The sequence below is a fragment of the Microchirus variegatus genome, assembly GCF_963457635.1.
Source record: "Microchirus variegatus genome assembly, chromosome: 7".
NCBI lineage: Eukaryota > Metazoa > Chordata > Actinopteri > Pleuronectiformes > Soleidae > Microchirus > Microchirus variegatus.
This window is the reverse complement of record NC_139808.1, coordinates 32370399-32388149: the sequence shown is the minus strand read 5'-3', so window position 1 is coordinate 32388149 and position 17751 is coordinate 32370399. Positions and strand designations below refer to the sequence as shown.

Here is a 17751-nt window from a genome sequence, read left to right as displayed (position 1 = left end):
GCCTGTAATGAAAATAATCTTCATGCGCAGTCGTACCGATCAAACCGAAACTGTGTCACGTTGACAGCGAGTCTGTGCACAGCAGAGCGCCGAGCCCACACTTATGTTTGTTTTGGCGACACGGTAGCAACAGGCAACAGTGTTGCCTTGTTCTGACGAGTGAAAAACATTTTTGAAAAAAAAAAATGGCACCACTTTAACTTTATTTACAACCTAACTCTGAGTTATTTTGGAGCCGATGTCTATAAGGAGTGGGAGATTGTAGAAGCTTGAAGGCGTCATTCAACCTATTTTCTTGCAGACACTGCTCCAGGGTGGATTCAAATCTTGCATAGCTGCACACGGACATGCTGATGTCCCTGGGGAAACCCGATCCGACAGGTGTTTTGTCCGACGTGCAGGAGAAACCTGCAGCATCTGAGCGGAGGGAAACGACGTGGTGCTGCATTCACCTCATGGGAGGCAGAAGGAGACACACCCTCGCTGTGGTTTTGGATCGCGTCCCAAAGAACAGGGCGGACTCGTTCAAATCTGCACGATGAGTCCTGCAGTGAGCCACCATGTGATTTGAGAATTATCTTGGCTCGGAGCGACTGCGCTCTCCCCCTCTCATTGAAGCGAGCTGATGTCTCAACACAGTAACTCTTTTCCTGGCGTTACGTCAAGATACTTAATTGTCAGAAATTTAATCTCGAGTTGTTCGCCGGTGTTTATCAAAAGGGTTGTCGAGGCTGATTTAGAGCGTGTGACTCAGCAGAGGCCGAGGCTGTTTGTTCCAAACACAACACAAACATATGGAATGTTAAAACACAAACTGGTGACAGGGGGGTGTGGCACTGTGACACAGGTAATGCAGATTCACACAAACATAATAAGCCAAGTTACATGAGATCAATGATCAGCGCTGACTTTGCTGTGCCAGCCTGTTAACGTGGAGCCACTCAAGAAGAACAAGTTCACAACTTTATCTTCACTGTTAGACAGACTTTTCCAGGAATAGGAAACTGAAGTTTGTAAACCACTCACTCTCCCACACCAAAGCCCATAGAGAAAATCAGTGATTTTAGCATCACAGCACACAGGAGTTCACAGGAGTTGTTGATCCACTGCTGCCTCCATTACTAACTTCAAATGTCTTATTTTGTCACTTCGGCTTTAGGAATTATTAATTCAAATCAATGACACAAAGTGACCACACGAGGCAGCAGTAGACCCGTGTCCTGTGTCCCTGTGAGCTAAAATCACTGATTTTCTCTATGGGCTTTGGTGTGGGAGAGTGAGTGGTTTACAAACTTTTCCACTTTTTCGCTAGGTTGGTTGGTTTGAAGATAGGTTGCTACGTAGGTAGGTCGGTAGTTTGGTTGGAAGATTGGTAGGCAGGTTGGTCAATAGCTAGGTAGTTCGGAAAGTAGGTTGCCATGTAGTTAAGTTGCAAGAAAAGTAGTTTTTTGCTGGGCAAGTCGGTTAGTAAGTAGGTTGGTAGGTAGGGGTAAAAGATAGGTTGCAAGGTAGGAAAGAAACTAGGTTGGTTGTACAGTAGGTAGGTGAGAAGATAGGTTGCTAGGTAAGTAGACCAGTAGGTTGGTAAGTAGATTGGAAGATAGTTTGCTAGGTAGGAAGGAAAGTAGGGAGGTAGGTCAGACAGTAGGTAGGTGGGAAAGAAACTAGGTTGGTGGACAGTAGGTAGGTGAGAAGATAGGTCACTAGGTAAGTCGAGCAGTAGGTTAATACGTAGGAATGTTGGAAGATAGTTCGCTAAGTAAGAAGCAAGGAAAGTAGGTTTCTTGGGAGGCAAGTCGGTCAGTGAGTAGGTTGGTGGGAAGAAAGATTGGTTGGTAGGTAGGTAGGTAGGTCCGTAGGAAGATAGGTCGCTAGGTAGGTAAGTAGAAGAGAAAGTTGGTTGGTTGGTAGGTCGGTCGGTGAGTAGGTAGGTGAGAAGATAGGTTGCTGGGTAAGTAGACCAGTAGGTTGGTAGGCAGGTTGGAAAATAGCTTGCTAGGTAGGAAGGAAAGTAGGTAGGTAGGTGGGAAGGTAGAACAGTACGTTAATAGGTATGTACAGTAGATTGTTAAGACAGAAGATTGGTAGGTAGGAAAGAAGGTAGGTCAGCAGGCTACCTGTCGCAGAGGAGAAGCAGAGATAGCAGGAGTGTAGTGAACAGGGAGGTTGACAGGAGAAGGACTTTTTGGAGTAGTCAGATACTGAGTCTGCGAGGAAACAAAAAGAAAGAGAGAAAGAAAGAAGAGGAAAAAAAGTGATGCAAAGAAAACAGAAATCCCCAAAACACCATGTTACTATGAAAGAGGAAATGGATCAAATGGCAGAGATAACTCAAAGTCAGGAAGAAAATCTGGTAAAAACAGACGCAGGCAGAACTTCTAAATATGTTCTATGGTCACGACAGTCACACTTAATAAACCTGGGCAAATATGCTCTGAAAGCTGTTATTGCTGCTGTGATTCAGCAGAGAAAAACACAGAGAGCAGACTGATCTGATCTGATGTGATGTGATTTTCCTCACACGTGTCTGTATTCTGTATAAACAAACCTCACAGATGATCAGATGACTGCGTGTCGTCCATTTAAAAACAACACATTGCTGATCTGCAGGATTAAAAACACCCTGCTGCCTCGTGTTTACACTTTTAAAAATACTTCTTTGACCGGATTTTTAGGATTACTCAACATAAAACTCACGTCTGAATGTTCTGGGAGGAAAAGTGAACTTTTTACAATCAAACATTCAGTGTAAAACAAAAAAAAACGAATGACGAATGGTTTGTTTTTAAATATAATTAGAAAATGCTTAATTATACACCAATTATTTGCCACTAATCTGTTGCTATTATAAAATGAAACTTTTAGTTTAAAAGAATCCACCAATAAGATATATCATATATAATAAATAAATCTAGTTTTCATGACACTTAATATCCATTTAAAAGAAAATTAAGTTGTTTATTTGCTATTAAATCAAATTATAATTCCTGAACTAATTAGCAAACTTTTTATGGTTATTTAAACTAAAAAGGTTGGGAAAATTCCTGAAAAAAATGTTGTTTGGGGAGCCAGAATAAATATCCCTGTGACCCATCTGTTGGTCCAGACCCAGGGTTTGGAAACCTCTGATCTAAAGACATGAATTAGCAGGACTATCACCGTAAACCCTGGTAATAAATAAGTAATAAACGTAAGTCATAAACTGCAAATGGCACTGATTTAAATTCAGATTTTGTTAAATGTCAGTGTTTCCTGCTCAGGACTGATGTTGTTGTTGTCGTCGTCGTAACAACTGCAAAAGCTAACCTTAAAAATGCCACCTGAGCTGTTTAATCACCATCATCATCATTAACCACCACACACACACACATACCTGCATTTCTTCCTCCGTCAGCGGCAGGTCTCTGGAGTACTGCAGGAACTGAGCCACGTAGGTCATGATGGACTTCTCGTCGGGGTCCCGCACGTCCACATCTGCATCCACATCAAAGTCCTCCATGATCACACTCGCTCTACTGTACCATATATACGCTCACTATCACCGTCACACTCTTAGTTTAGACTCTTAGTTTAGCTCCGGTCCTGCAGCAGGTGGAGCTCAGCAGGTGAGTCTGTAAACTCCCGGTCCTTTTTACGGAAAAACAACCATGTACTCATTCGCGTCTGCTAACGAGTCAACAGTTGGAGGAAAGTGAAAGAAGGCTGAGCTTTTATACGGCAAACACAGTGTGTGTGTGTGTGTGTGTGTGAGAGAGAGAGTCAGCAGACTGTTGTCATCTCACTCGCCCTCAGGCTCAGTGGGCACGGCTCTGCCTCAGCTGCACTCAGCACTTTCACAATCATTCAAATAAATAATAATAATAATAATAATATTCACATGGATTCAAGCTTGGTTCCTGCTACGCAGCCACCTAACGTTTGACACTGTATAAAAACCGCTTATGTTTAAGTCCATGTGAGTCAAAAAAAAAATCATTATTTATCTGAAATTCATGAAATTTAATTTCATTGAATTTCAACAAATTCCTGCTCAGAGAGGAATTTTTGTCCTCCTCATATCGTCCAGTTAGAATTCTGAGATCAAATGTTGAAAATTTAAGATTAAAAAAAGTTATCAAAGTTCAAATTGAGAAATAAAAAATGAAATTTTGAGCATAAAAGGTCAAATTTGTAACATGAAGTCACAATTATGAGATTTAAGGTGTCATTTTTAAGAAAGAAAGTCAAAATCATGAGATAAAAAGTAGTAAAAAGTCAAAAAATTTTAATTGAGTCAAAATTGTCAGAGAACTCAATTAAACACATAACATGTGAATATTGTTAAATTAAAGGTCAATTGTGAGATTAAAAAGTGACAAAAAGTCAACATTAGGGGATTTAAAAAGTCACACGATGTGAGATATAGAGTCAAAATGACCGGGAATATACTCTATAGTTTAGTCTTGATTATCAAATAAAATGAGATCAAAAGGCAAAACTATACGATTTAAAAGTGATTTGTAAGATTACACAAATCTAAATCATGGCATAAAAAGTCAACAATGAGATGAAAAGTTGAAATAATGAGGTTAAAACGTGAAAATGATGAGATAAAATGCTTGTCTGAATAGAACTCCACGACTCATAATTATGAAGTGAGAAATAATCTCTGTGGGATTAATTGTTTTCTTTAACAGACTAAAATAGGATTCTTCCATAGAGTTAAAAAATTAAAGTAAAAGTTTGGTGGTGAGGGTGTAACCATTAGACTCGACTATAGTTCACACCACTTTATTGTTGTTCAGAGCTAAAATGTTCCCACAGTGTTGACTCAAACGAACCCTGAGGGGTCTGTAATTTCACAGGTTATCATTATTATTCATCTGAATTAATTTAATTACAGTCGTCAGTGACTCTCACCACAGGTGTGATCTTCAGCCGCGACTCATTTACAAAAGTCTGATGTGTATATTTAGACACTTAAGTTGAATTATAAATAGCGATCAGTAGTTTGTAGATAAATCAAAAGTTTGGTAGCTCACCATCGGGCTCCAGCAGACGGGGAACCCTCAGCTCTCTCTCGGCGATGCGAAACGCCTCCTCCAGGTTCTGTTTGTTGCTCCTGGTCCGGGCTTTGGACAGATCCACCAGGTCGGGCCGCAGGGCGTAGAGGATGGCGAGGAAGACCACGCCGCTCCTCCAGCTCGATTTGAAGTCTTTCACGTTGATGGTACAGCCAGCTCTGAGGAACGCAAATCAGGCCCGTTAGTATTAAACACTGTTTAGTCGACACAGCTGCTTAGCACCGTGTTTTCTAACAGTGATGTTGTTAGGAAACACTGTAAACTAAAGAGTCAGAATTTCCCCGAAACTTGGTGGGAAGATGTTTTTGACCAAGAAGAACAAAAAAGTCGACCGTAACCATGGCCTCAACTCAACAGGAAGTCGGCCATTTTAAATGTTGGCGTCCATATCGCATCCTACGTAAATGAGCAAACATAAAAAATGTGCCAATTTGTACGAGACACATCAAAGGTGAAAAGTTATCGAAAGGTTTTGCAGATTCAAAACAGCGTGGCCATGGCAACCCTTGGCATTTTCGGGAATTTCGACCAATCGCCACGAAACAGGAAGTGACCTAGAACTGCAACACACATTGAGTTCCATCAAATTTCCCGAAACTTGATGGGAAAATGTTTTTAGACCAAGACGAACAAAAAAATCAACAGTAACCATGGCCTCAACTCAGCAGGATGTCGTCCATTTTAAATTTTGGTGCCCATTTTTACGGTTTGCACCCAAGGTAAATGAGCGAACGAAACAGGAAGTGCCCTACGACTTCGGCATACATTGAGTTCCACTGAATTTCCCAAAATTTGTAATAAATATAGAAAATATAGAGTCAAATAAAGATGAAAACACGATGCAGTTTCAGTGGAGCAGATGCTGACCTGTGACACTGCTCCCTGACCCAGAGCAGGAGAGCCTTCTTGGCAGAGACTCTGAAGCGGGCGTGCAGCGGCGAGCCTCTGGGAGGAAGTGGGCTGCTGCTGGCCGAGCGGCTGCTGGACAGCGTGGAGCGCGAGTCCAGGCTGGCCAAAGACTCCATGGAGGACTGACGAGAGTCAAAGGACAGGGTGCTGGCCAACTCCTCGATCTGAGGAAACATTAAACATCACTTTAGGAGACAGAAACGTTGAAATGTCTCTAAACAGAAAACAGGACAGAAATACTAAAATTAGCAGATAATGTCCGACACCTTCAGACAGAGACTCTTGTGGCTCAAATGTTTTTTATCGGGTATCTGCAAACACACCAAGATCTGCAGATTTGACTAATGGTGAATGATTTCTGTCCCCCATTTTTCCTTTCACCCCAATCTGTCTTGGCAGATGCTGCACATCTTTGAGTCTGGTTCTTTCAGAGATTTGATGCCTGGTGTTTGCTCATTGTGTGAATTGTTGGGTTTCTCTGCTCTCGATGATGTTGTCTACGTACAGTGACTTGTGTGTATGTTGAATTCTCAAAAGAACTGAGGCAGCAAGTGAGGAATTTTGCGTTTGAATCACAGAAATATTGAACTTACGTGATACTGTAGAATGATTGTCCATATGAGGCCCAGGATGATGGACGGTCTGCCATCGATGATGTCAGGAATGTTTATGTTGACGAGTTTAATCTGAGGAGAAAACAGGAAAGTTTCACTCTGCAAACATTAAAGGACAAAAAAAGCTTTTGTTTTCTCCGCAGCGCTCACGCTCCACAAGCGTTCGCTTTCTATACTCTGTACAATCAGTTAATTTACCGATTTCTTCTTGAGGAAGGCGAGGGCTTTCTCAATGTTGCTCCTGTGCTGAAACATGCCTCTGCCTCTCTCACGGCTCTGCAAGAACGACAACAACAGAGCATCAGTCAGTGAGTGAGTGAGTGAGTGAGGAGAAATCACGTTTTAACTTCATAGAGAAACGGAAAGAGGAACTCACGATGTGTTGGTTGCTCATCACCTCCAGCAGGTCCAGCAACCTGGAGCCATCGCGGAAGTCGTGGAAGAGATCCACGATCCGACATGGCGGCCTCCGCTGTCACACACAAAGACAAGACAAGAAAATGTGAGCAGAGATGCAGAAATGTGAAGTGTTTAAACTTTATATTCCAGCAATTCAGTGGCTGTTTGACTTCATACTAGACTACAAATCAACTTAAATGCTAACCTAGATCTAAGATCTGTCACCTTTATTCACCTCGACAGACAACAAAAAGAAGAGGGCATTTATTTACTTGTAAAAAGATGGGTCAAAAACATCCCACAAGAGCCGATAAATGAAGGTTAGTAACTTTTCTGCTTTTGGGCGACAGCGCGTTGAGTCTGTGTTGAGTAAATTACCACAACTGCGACGGCTTAATGTGAGCAACCACACAGAGGATTAACGGTTATCTACACTCTTCACTTTAGTCTCCACTGAGCCTGAGCCTGGGCGTGCTGTGATTGGCGGCTGATGCAGGGGAAGGGGAGGGGAGTGTCCGTCTGTCGCTGTCCGTCTGCAGCGCTGTGAACCTTGCTCTGCAGTTGCTATATTTGTGTCCACACTTTCTGCGTCCACTGTCCTCCACAGCCGACCTCCACTGTGAGGCTGCTACTTTCTGCAGAGTCATGTTTAAGAGCATGACAAGACCACGAGCTTTAACAACAAAAATGTTGTCGTCCAGTTCAGTTCATAACAACGGTGTGGTCATGATTTGATTAACGGGCGTGAGGAATCACTGCTCTCTGAGTCGAGGTCTTTCAGGAGAACTCGGTGACGTCGGATCCTCAAATGACTCACAGATTGTAAAGCGAGTCTTGCATGAACAAGTTTGACAGAGGGTTTCACTAACAACTGGAGAGAAAACACTGATAAGTCAATTCAGGTCGATTACTTCTTCAAAAACAGTGACTTGCTGTCATGACAATGTCCCTGTGCTGACAGCGCCCCCTGCACTGAGGACCAGCTGTCAGTTGAAACGCCACCAAAATGTTTTTTTATTTTAAGCCATTTTACAAAATGTTCACATGACAAAATCTGAAATGTGTGTCACTGTAAACCACTCACTCTCCCACACCAAAGCCCATAGAGAAAACCAGTGATTTTAACATCACAGCACACAGGAGTTCACAGGAGTTGTTGATCCACTGCTGCCTCCATCACTAACTTACAATGTCTTATTTTGTCAATTCGATTTTTAAAAATCTTTCTTCAGATTGACCTCAGTGACACAAAGTGACCACACGAGGCAGCAGTAGAACAGCAGCTCCTGTGTCCCTGTGAGCTAAAATCCCTGATTTTCTCTATGGGCTTTGGTGTGGGAGAGTGAGTGGTTTACAAACCTCAGTTTCCTGTTGAGATAAAGTGAGATAAAGTGTCTTGTAACAAGTGGCTACACAACCAGAAATTCAAATTCTTCAGTGACACATGATCTCCTCTTAATTATGACTTAGTGCAATGTCAACATTAAAACTGCAGTAAACAGGTCACACGAGGACATGAAGAGAATGTACACATAAATGTGTAAGTAGAGCTGGTTGATCCATCGTGTCACGTCCTCACACGTTCACGCTCATCTGCACAAGAGTGTGAAAGCTGCATCCACTCAGGGATCGGAAACTATTGTGTATACATTACATTTTTTTTCCCCCGCGCTCGAATAAAAGGTAATTCATCTCCTCCCGCGTCACAAAGACGAGTATTTGATTTTAAACAAAACAAAGCTGAAGCCAAGTGGTGTCTCTGGTTCTCATGAGACGTACAGAGCTCTACTGTGTTTAAAATCGCTGGATGACAGAAACTACAGAAAGGTCAGGGGTCAGAGACGGGACTCACCTTTGCCAACTGAGCGTTGACCCAGTTTGTGAAGGTCCTCTTCTGGATCTGCTCTTGTTCCACTGTTAAAAAAGAAGAAGAAGAAGTTGTAAGCAGCAGGAATCACAGACTAAATAACAAATAAATAATAAAGAGATGAAACTGTAACACAATAACAAACTACATTAAATACAAGCTTTTGTAGGAAAACGATGTAAAATTTGCAAAAGATCCAACGGTACTCGTCATGCAGATAAATAATGAAATAATCTAGGGGGCCCCCTGGTGGTCACGGGGCCCTAAGCAGTCACTGAGTTCGCTCTGGTCAGCGTGACCACAAAATAACTTGATAATGTAAATAAAAATGACAGAAAGTAGAAAATATTCACATTTAAGAAGCTGAAAAATGACAGAAACATGAAAATATTCACATTTAAGAAGCTTAAAAATGACAGAAACGTGAAAATATTCACATTTAAGAAGCTTAAAAATGACAGAAACGTGAAAATATTCACATTTAAGAAGCTTAAAAATGACAGAAACATGAAAATATTCACATTTAAGAAGCTGAAAAATGACAGAAACGTGAAAATATTCACATTTAAGAAGCTGAAAAATGACAGAAACACGAAAATATTCACATTTAAGAAGCTGAAAAATGACAGAAACACGAAAATATTCACATTTAAGAAGCTGAAAAATGACAGAAACATGAAAATATTCACATTTAAGAAGCTTAAAAATGTCAGAAACATAAAAATATTCACATTTAAGAAGCTGAAAAATGACAGAAACGTGAAAATACTCACATTTAAGAAGCTGAAAAATGACAGAAACATGAAAATATTCACATTTAAGAAGCTGAAAAATGACAGAAACGTGAAAATATTCACATTTAAGAAACTGAAAAATGACAGAAAGTAGAAAATATTCACATTTAAGAAGCTGAAAAATGACAGAAACGTGAAAATATTCACATTTAAGAATCTGAAAAATGACAGAAACTAGAAAATGTTCACATTTAAAATGCTGAAAAATCACAGAAACATGAAAATATAAATTTATTGACATTGTTCACTGGTTGAGTGATTGACAGGTGTCTCTTCAGGACTCCTGTGTCTCTCAGCTGTCAGACGAGTAAATCATGTAAACAGCGGGCGCTCAAATAGTTTTTGCAGAACCTATTGTGAAAGTCAGCAGGCGTTCACCGCGATTACAGCTCTGCCTGCCATGGAAGCAGGTTATTACTGTAACTCACACCCGAGGGTTTGGCTCAGCTCTGACTGAGTCAGGACTGAACAAGTCTTCAAAGAGAGAGAAGAAATAAAATAAAACAGAGCAGATAAAGCAGCAGAAACTGAGCAGCAAGCATTGACTTTTAACCACATCACCAGCAACGTTATCAGCGTTCTGGATTTTTCATTCAGCCACGAACGACGACACCCTACAAAATGAGTGAACTCGTCCGAGCACGTTTGTCGTACCGACAAAAACAGTGAATTTCGACCATTTGCCACGACGAAACAGGAAGTGCCCCGATAACTTCGGCACACATTGAGTTCCACCAAATTTCCCAAAACTTGGTGTGAAGATGTTATCAACCAAGACGAACAAAAAAGTCGACAGTAACCATGGCCTCAACTCAACAGGAAGTCGGCCATTTCAAATTTTGGCGTCCATATTGCACCCTACATAAATGAGCGAACTCGTCCGAGCGCGTTTGTCGTATCAAAACAAAAAAAAACACACAAGCCAATTTTTCCTCGACACATCAAAGATGAAAAGCTGTCGATTGTGGATTCAAAACGGCTTGGTCACAGCAACCCTCTGCGTTTTGGCGAATTTCGACAGGAAGTGCCCCTATAACACCGAATTTCCCGAAACTTGGTGGGAAGATGTTTTAGACCAAGATGAACAAAAAAAGTCAACCGTAGCCATGGCCTCAACTCAAACAGGAAGTCGGCCATTTGGAATCTTGGCGTCCATTTTGGCCATTTGCACCATACGTTAGGGAACTACTGCATACCCTGGGCCCTATCATGACTGCGTGCATTCTAAGTTTGTGTTTCTTGTCATATGGAGCATTTGCCAGGTGCACGGTTGCCAGGTATTATGTCATAAAAACCCAACAAAGGATGCCATTTGAACCCTTAGTGCTCACGCAGCACATATCAGTGCCACAGGGTTTGGGTTACTCTTGGTAAATTACTGCAGGAATAATACACTTATATCCTTATATGGACATCCTGGGGGGTGGGGGGTGTTTATAAGTCACGTTTGCAGGTTTTAAAAATAAATGCATCCCTTAAGAATGACTTCATAAATGTAGAGGAGTGCAAAAATGTGTCTACGTTGCTTAAATGAGAATAATTGTCAAATTAATTTAACGAAAATCTTTGAAGCTGTTTGAGTGATCAATCAGCTCGGCTTGCGTTAAGGTTACCTCTAACTACAAAAGCTCAAATATTAGTAGCCTAAGTTTAACAACTTATTTTTTAACTAATTAAACTAAAACATTAGCGTTTAGCAGTGATGTCATGTCATCACGTCACTCCCAGAGATTTCACTTCTCACAATCATCACGTTCCTAAACTGATACGGTGATCAAGAGAGAAAAGACACCGAGAACATAAACGTCCATGTTTAAATTTGAAATACAATTAACATTTTTAACAGTGTAATTCACAAAAACTCATTCCAACTCAACAATAACACAAACATAAACCTCATAGTTCATTACAGAAGTAATGATGCATGAAGCAAGACTGTGCACTTTAGTTCTTTCATCCATATCAGGTCTGAAAGCTCTCGTGGCCTCTTAAACAAACGCTGTTTGAGTTTTGATTGAGTTACTGATAAAATAAACAAAACAAAAACCCTGATAAGTGTTCAGCACAACTCGTAATGTTTCCTTTAAAGTTCTTAAGCTCATGAGGAAAGAATGTTGATACATTTTAGACTTAAATATAAATATCACTGTACACAATATTCTATAAAGAACTAGTTTTATAGAGATCAATGGGTGCGTTATTTAACATTACTTACTGCTGTTATGCTATGTTAAGTATTTACTAATGGCTAACTACTGTTTTAACTAAGTGTTTATTAATATTATTAAAGGGTCTACAAAGATGCTGTTGATATCAAATATAAGTGTAAATTGACAGTTTAAAAAATTACATGAAAAGCTTTCCTTAGTGAATATTTATTCAATGTTTCTGTGTCTTCAAACATTAAAATAGCACAATATAATCATTATTTTACGGTAATTAAGCATTAATTAAGCACACTTTACCTTGTGTAAAGCATGCATCCCTTAACTATTGACCTTATAAATGTAAGGGAGTACAAAATAAGCATTACTTTAGTTAGATTAAGCATTTATTAATTAGTATTACCATGTATTAATGTCCCTGGTGGAACCTTAAAGAAAACAAACTTGAAAATGTGTTTCCCTTAAGTGACACCAAGGATAATATCGCACTAAATAACCAATACTTAACTATAATTTACCATGACTTAAGCATCTTTAATGTATTATTATAAACTCCTATTTACTATAATTGAGCATTTATTAACCATTAAAATACTGTTCACTGTGAATGCTTAATTTAAGTGTAAAACATGCAACCCTTAACTGTGACTTTATAAAGTTTTATAGGCATTATTTAACTACAAATATGTATTTATTAACCATTATTAACCTTTATTAATGATCATTGTGACCTCTACTGTAAACTATACCTTAACCATGACTTAATAAATGTAAGGAAGTAGAAAACAAGCATCACTAACTTATTGTAAACATGTTTTGCATGTGTGGTTGTTTAATCATTTTACTTTATACTTAATTTACTTACTTACTTAATTTTAAGTGTAATACAAGCATCCCTTAACTATGACTTTATAAAGTTTAATAAGCATTATATAACTATAAATATTAATTTATTAACCACTATTAGCCTTTATTAATGTTAGTTGAACTATGACTTCAGAAAACAAGCATCACTAACGTATTGTAAACATGTTTTATCCCACATGTGGTTGTTTAAGGCTCACAAGGAGCATTAATTAAGGTTAATTAATATTCTTCAGTACTGCCACGAACACTTAACCCTTAATAAACCCCTGAATGATGTACGGACCAAAAACCTGAATAACATTTTAAAATACGTAGTTAAAACAGCATTTATAAGCAGTTAATTAGTCGTTATTTTAAGGTGTCACGGATGGATAGACTCACCTGTGATGGGATCGCTCATGCTGACTCTGTAGTAACTGTTACCACATCAGCGTTTAAAAATAAAACCTCCTCTTTCTAGTTAAAGAAAAAAGGATCTTTTACTGCACTGACTCTGCAGATCCAGAGATGTGAAGACAAAAAAACCCAGATGATATGCATGTGTGAGTATCTGCTCTATCTAATCCAGCAGAGACTCGACATTTCCTGCTTGCACAGAGGCAGGTGACTTCACCATAGGCTCCGCCCCCCCCTTTAAAAAAAATTAATAATAATGTGAGTCACAGACTCTTTCAGTTCAGACCTGTTGGTACAGGATCGTCCTGCTGCAGACTTTAATGTTACTCTGAGCCACACTTTGTGGAAAATGTGTCTTTAAAAGATTTAAATGTCACCAGCGGAGAAACATTGACTTTCTTATTTGACTTCACCAAACTCCTCCCTGTCAATAAAACAACGTGGAAAAACAGGATGAGAAGAAAGTGATTAAAAAAAATGCTTCAAAGCGCGTGTGTGTGTGCGTGTGTGTGTTGACGTCATGCCAACAACAACTGGCTCTACTGCTGCTGCCGTCCTCCTCTAACCTCACTGCTCACTGTGGAGTCAATACAACGACACACTGTCAAACTGTGTCAAACACAAACACAGACAGTAAATGTTGCTGAAGCTGCAGCCAAAGTGTGGTGGAGAACATACACAGCAGTGCTTGGTTAGCAACCAAACGCTAAGGGTGTTCATGGTACGTTCTGCTTAATAAGTGTAAAACATGCATTATTTAACTATAATGAGCATTTATTAACCATTATTATATCCTTTATTATTGTTACTTGTGACCCTTATTGTAAAGTGTAAAACATGCGTCGCTTAACTATGGATTTATAAACATAAATAAGCATTATTTAATGATAATAAAGCATTTACTCTTTATTGCTGTTCACCGTGACCCTTATTACTAAGTGTAAAACATGCATCCCTTAACTTTGATTTCATAAATGTAGGGGAGTACAAAATAAGCATGACTTAACTACAATTAAGCATTTATTAACCATCATTATACCCGTTATTAATGTTCATTACCCTTATTGTACAGTATAAAACATGCATCTCTTAACTATGGCTTTATAAACTTAAATAAGCATTATTTAATGATAATAAAGCATTTATTAATCATTATCATACCCTTTATTATTGCTCCTTGAGACCCTTCTTCTTAAGTGTAAAACATGCATCCCTTAACTGTGACTTCATAAATGTAAAAAAGCATTAATTTACTACAATAAAGCATTTATCAACCATTAATATACCCTTTATTAATAATTGTGACCCTTACTCTTAAGTGTAAAACATGCACCCCTTAACTGTGACTTCATAAATGTGGGGGAGTGCAAAATAAGCATTAATTAACTAAAATCAAGCATTTATTAATCATCTTTATACCTGTTATTGATGTTCATTGTGACCCTGATCGTAAAGTGTAAAACACAACCCCTTAACTATGACCTTATAAATGTAAATAAGCATCATCATACCCTTTATTAAAGGTCCTTGTGTCCCTTATGGTAAAATGTAAATTATAATGTATCCCTTAACTATGATTTTGTGTTAATAAACTGGGACACTATCAACTTTTACACACTTGACCTTTAAAGTCTGTTTTCCATGATGCATCATGGATTTTATTGCTCCAAAGATTCCGAAAACAGAGTGGAAATTGAATTTTGAAACTCTCCCATGTGTCGTGTATTACTTCTATCTAATTACGGTATCTGAAAGTCCCTGTTTGACACACACACACACACACACACACACACACACACATGCGCGTTACTGTAGCTGAAGGGGGCGGAGTTGAAATCACCCACTGAGAGAGCAGAACATGACACAGCCTTTATTCTTCACTCTTGCTGCCCCGCAGCGACACAGACTGTCGAATCCTGTCTGATGGGATTCACTTTTTTTTTTTTTTGTCTGTGTCGTGTTTTGATTCAGCATTTCCTCCTCCAAAGCCACATGGCAGCTCGTTACACTCTCATTAGAGGACGGAATTCTGTGCAAGGAAGGGAAATTTAAATCTGTATATATCTGATGTGAGACGCTCAGGATTAACCAATTTGAATAAGTCGTTTTAAAATTACAGTTTGTCCTGCGTCGGCCTCTTCTATGTACATCGTAGGTGTACAGTAGGTGGCGTCGTAAAACAAACAAGGGAGACTATGGCAAGCCGTTTTAACATTTATTAGCTAGACTGGATATGTATTAAAGATATCTGTCATTATTCCTAATCAAAAAGAACATTTCAGCTATCCACAATGTCATTCTTCCTATCCACAATGTCATTCTTACTACCCACAATGACATTCTACCTATCCACAATGACGTCACTTTTGCCATTCATGTGTATTGGGCTTTCCATTTCAGATATCCACAATGACATTCTGGATTTCTGCAAAATAATTCTTCCTCGGAGAAGCTCCTATTTCAGATATCTTCAATCCAATTGTCACTAGCCATAATAACATTTACGGTAATTGCATCATTTGTCCGAGGAAGAATGACATTGTGGATAAGAAGAATGACATTGTGGATAGGAAGAATGACATTATGGATAGGAAGAATGACATTATGGATAGGAAGAATGACATTGTGGATAGGAAGAATGACATTATGGATAGGAAGAATGACATTGTGGATAGGAAGAATGACATTGTGGATAGGAAGAATGACATTGTAGATGGGAAGAATGACATTTTGGATAGGATGAATGACATTGTGAATAGGAATAATGTCGTTAAGGATAGGAAGAATGACATTTTAGATAGGAAGAATGATGTTGTGGATAGGAAGAATGATGTTGTGGATAGGAAGAATGACATTGTGGATATCTGAAATGTTCTTTTTGACTAGGAGGAATTGAAGACTGAAATTGTGGATAGGAATAATGTCATTGTGGATATCTGAAATTGAAAGCCCAATACACATGAATGGTAAAAGTGACGTAATTTGTCCTAGGGAGAATGACATTGTGGATAGGAAGAACTGAATTACAGATATCTGTAACGGATATCCAGTCTAGCTATTAAATGTTAAAACGTCTTGCCATCGGAGACATTTACCTAAATATCAGCCTAAATTCTGTCAAGCACCTTCAATAACAAGAGTCATGTGGATCCCAACTTTCAAGGATTTCAAGGACCTGTGGGAACCTCGATCACTAGATCGTCATCTCTCTACACTCGTCATCCTGATCAATTCAGGTTCAGATTTGGGATCATGTTTATCTGAGAAGCCGCTGTCCGCATGAATTAAGTTCTTGAAGAAAATGTGTTTACAAAAACCCGACATAAAAGCAGCTCTGTGTTTTTATGCCACTGCAAACAACACTGAATACACACAGTATTCACTCAATCTCCCCCTGGTCGTCTTTAACGTTGCTGGCTTGTTGTTTGGGGGGCGTTTGTCTGACATCATCAGCTCTGGCAAATCGTGCCAGCTGGAAATTACATAATTGGGAAAAAAAGAGAAAACTTTATAAGGCTTTTTCGACAAAGGGCAGTTTGTTCTTAAATGGGTGGGAGTGTCATGCCTTAAATATAGCTCACCAGCTCAGAGGAGAGTAACCTGAAAAGAATGAAATCTGCAGCATAATGGACAGAGGCTGGAAGGAACAGCAGGGATGAGGCAAGAATAAAGGAGGAGGAGGAGAAGAAGATAAAAGTCCATATATGAGTCTGTGGTGTTCAGAGACGTTATTCATGCTGCTGGTTTCTGAATTTAACCCTCTTATGAGCATCAAGATAATCATGATAACCGCTTGGATTTATCTTGACTCTAAAGTAGTGCTGGGCATGTTAACGCATTAATGGCGGTTAATGGCGTCAACGTTAACGCACAACGCATTTCCATGACGACTGAGAGGAAAAAAGATGCGCATGACATCATGTTTACATGACTCCCGATTGTTAAAATGAGTCTCTAAAGTAACGCTGAAGTTTAAAAAAAGAGGCACACATACGCAGTACACAGGTACGCTGGTTATTTGTTGTTATTTTGTTCTGTTTAATAAACAGAATGCTGCAGTTTGACTGTAGGCGCGCTAAAGGAGCTAACGCAGCTAACGCAGCTAACGCAGCTAACGGAGCTAACGGAGCTAACTGGTAAACGGTACCTGGACTCCAGTGCCATGTACATAAACAAGATGTCATGCACATCTTTTTCCAGTCATGCCGTTAACGCTTCCCATCACTATTCTGAAGATAACTTTCACTTTCCATAGCTGGCAGTTATTCAACCGTTTACCGAGATGCTGACGTCACAAATGTGCGACACGCTGGTCAAGCTCATCTGCGATTGGACGCTTGTTCCGCAGAAATCCCGAAGTTTCTACCAAAGTCCCCAGTCTACACAGTAGAACAGAATTTCCACCAGAGGAAGCTCACGTACCACAGTTTGAGTTTGACAGCCATGGATGTAGATCAAGAGCTTAGATGGTAGATGATAGGTTTTTCAGGACTCACCCTGCAGAAGCATGTGGATGTTGTCGATGTCCAGGGGCACGGAGCCCCTCTCCACCACCGGTCCATCTCTGGAGCAAAAGTCAGACGACATGATTTCTCACCGGCGGCCTCCAGGCAGCATGGCACCGCTGTGGGACCAGAGACAGAGCAGAGGACACATCAGAAACTAATAATCTGAGTT

General features: G+C 39.6%; 1 protein-coding gene across 1 annotated transcript in view; it reads right to left on the bottom strand.

The window, feature by feature from the left end:
* The window catches only part of LOC310929333 (nesprin-2-like), a gene marked incomplete at its 3' end in the record, with an annotated part of 31447 nt that overhangs the window by 8090 nt on the left and 5606 nt on the right, over nt 1-17751 (bottom strand). Inside the window, exons 2-10 of the mRNA XM_083892055.1 lie at nt 17571-17698; nt 8838-8899; nt 6963-7058; nt 6785-6862; nt 6566-6658; nt 5931-6136; nt 5022-5221; nt 3374-3474; nt 2118-2207 (exon numbers count right to left, since the gene is read on the bottom strand). Coding sequence (XP_083748181.1) covers nt 2118-2207; nt 3374-3474; nt 5022-5221; nt 5931-6136; nt 6566-6658; nt 6785-6862; nt 6963-7058; nt 8838-8899; nt 17571-17661 — 1017 coding nt within the window. The 5' untranslated portion in view covers nt 17662-17698. The remainder of the gene's footprint in view (nt 1-2117; nt 2208-3373; nt 3475-5021; nt 5222-5930; nt 6137-6565; nt 6659-6784; nt 6863-6962; nt 7059-8837; nt 8900-17570; nt 17699-17751) is intronic.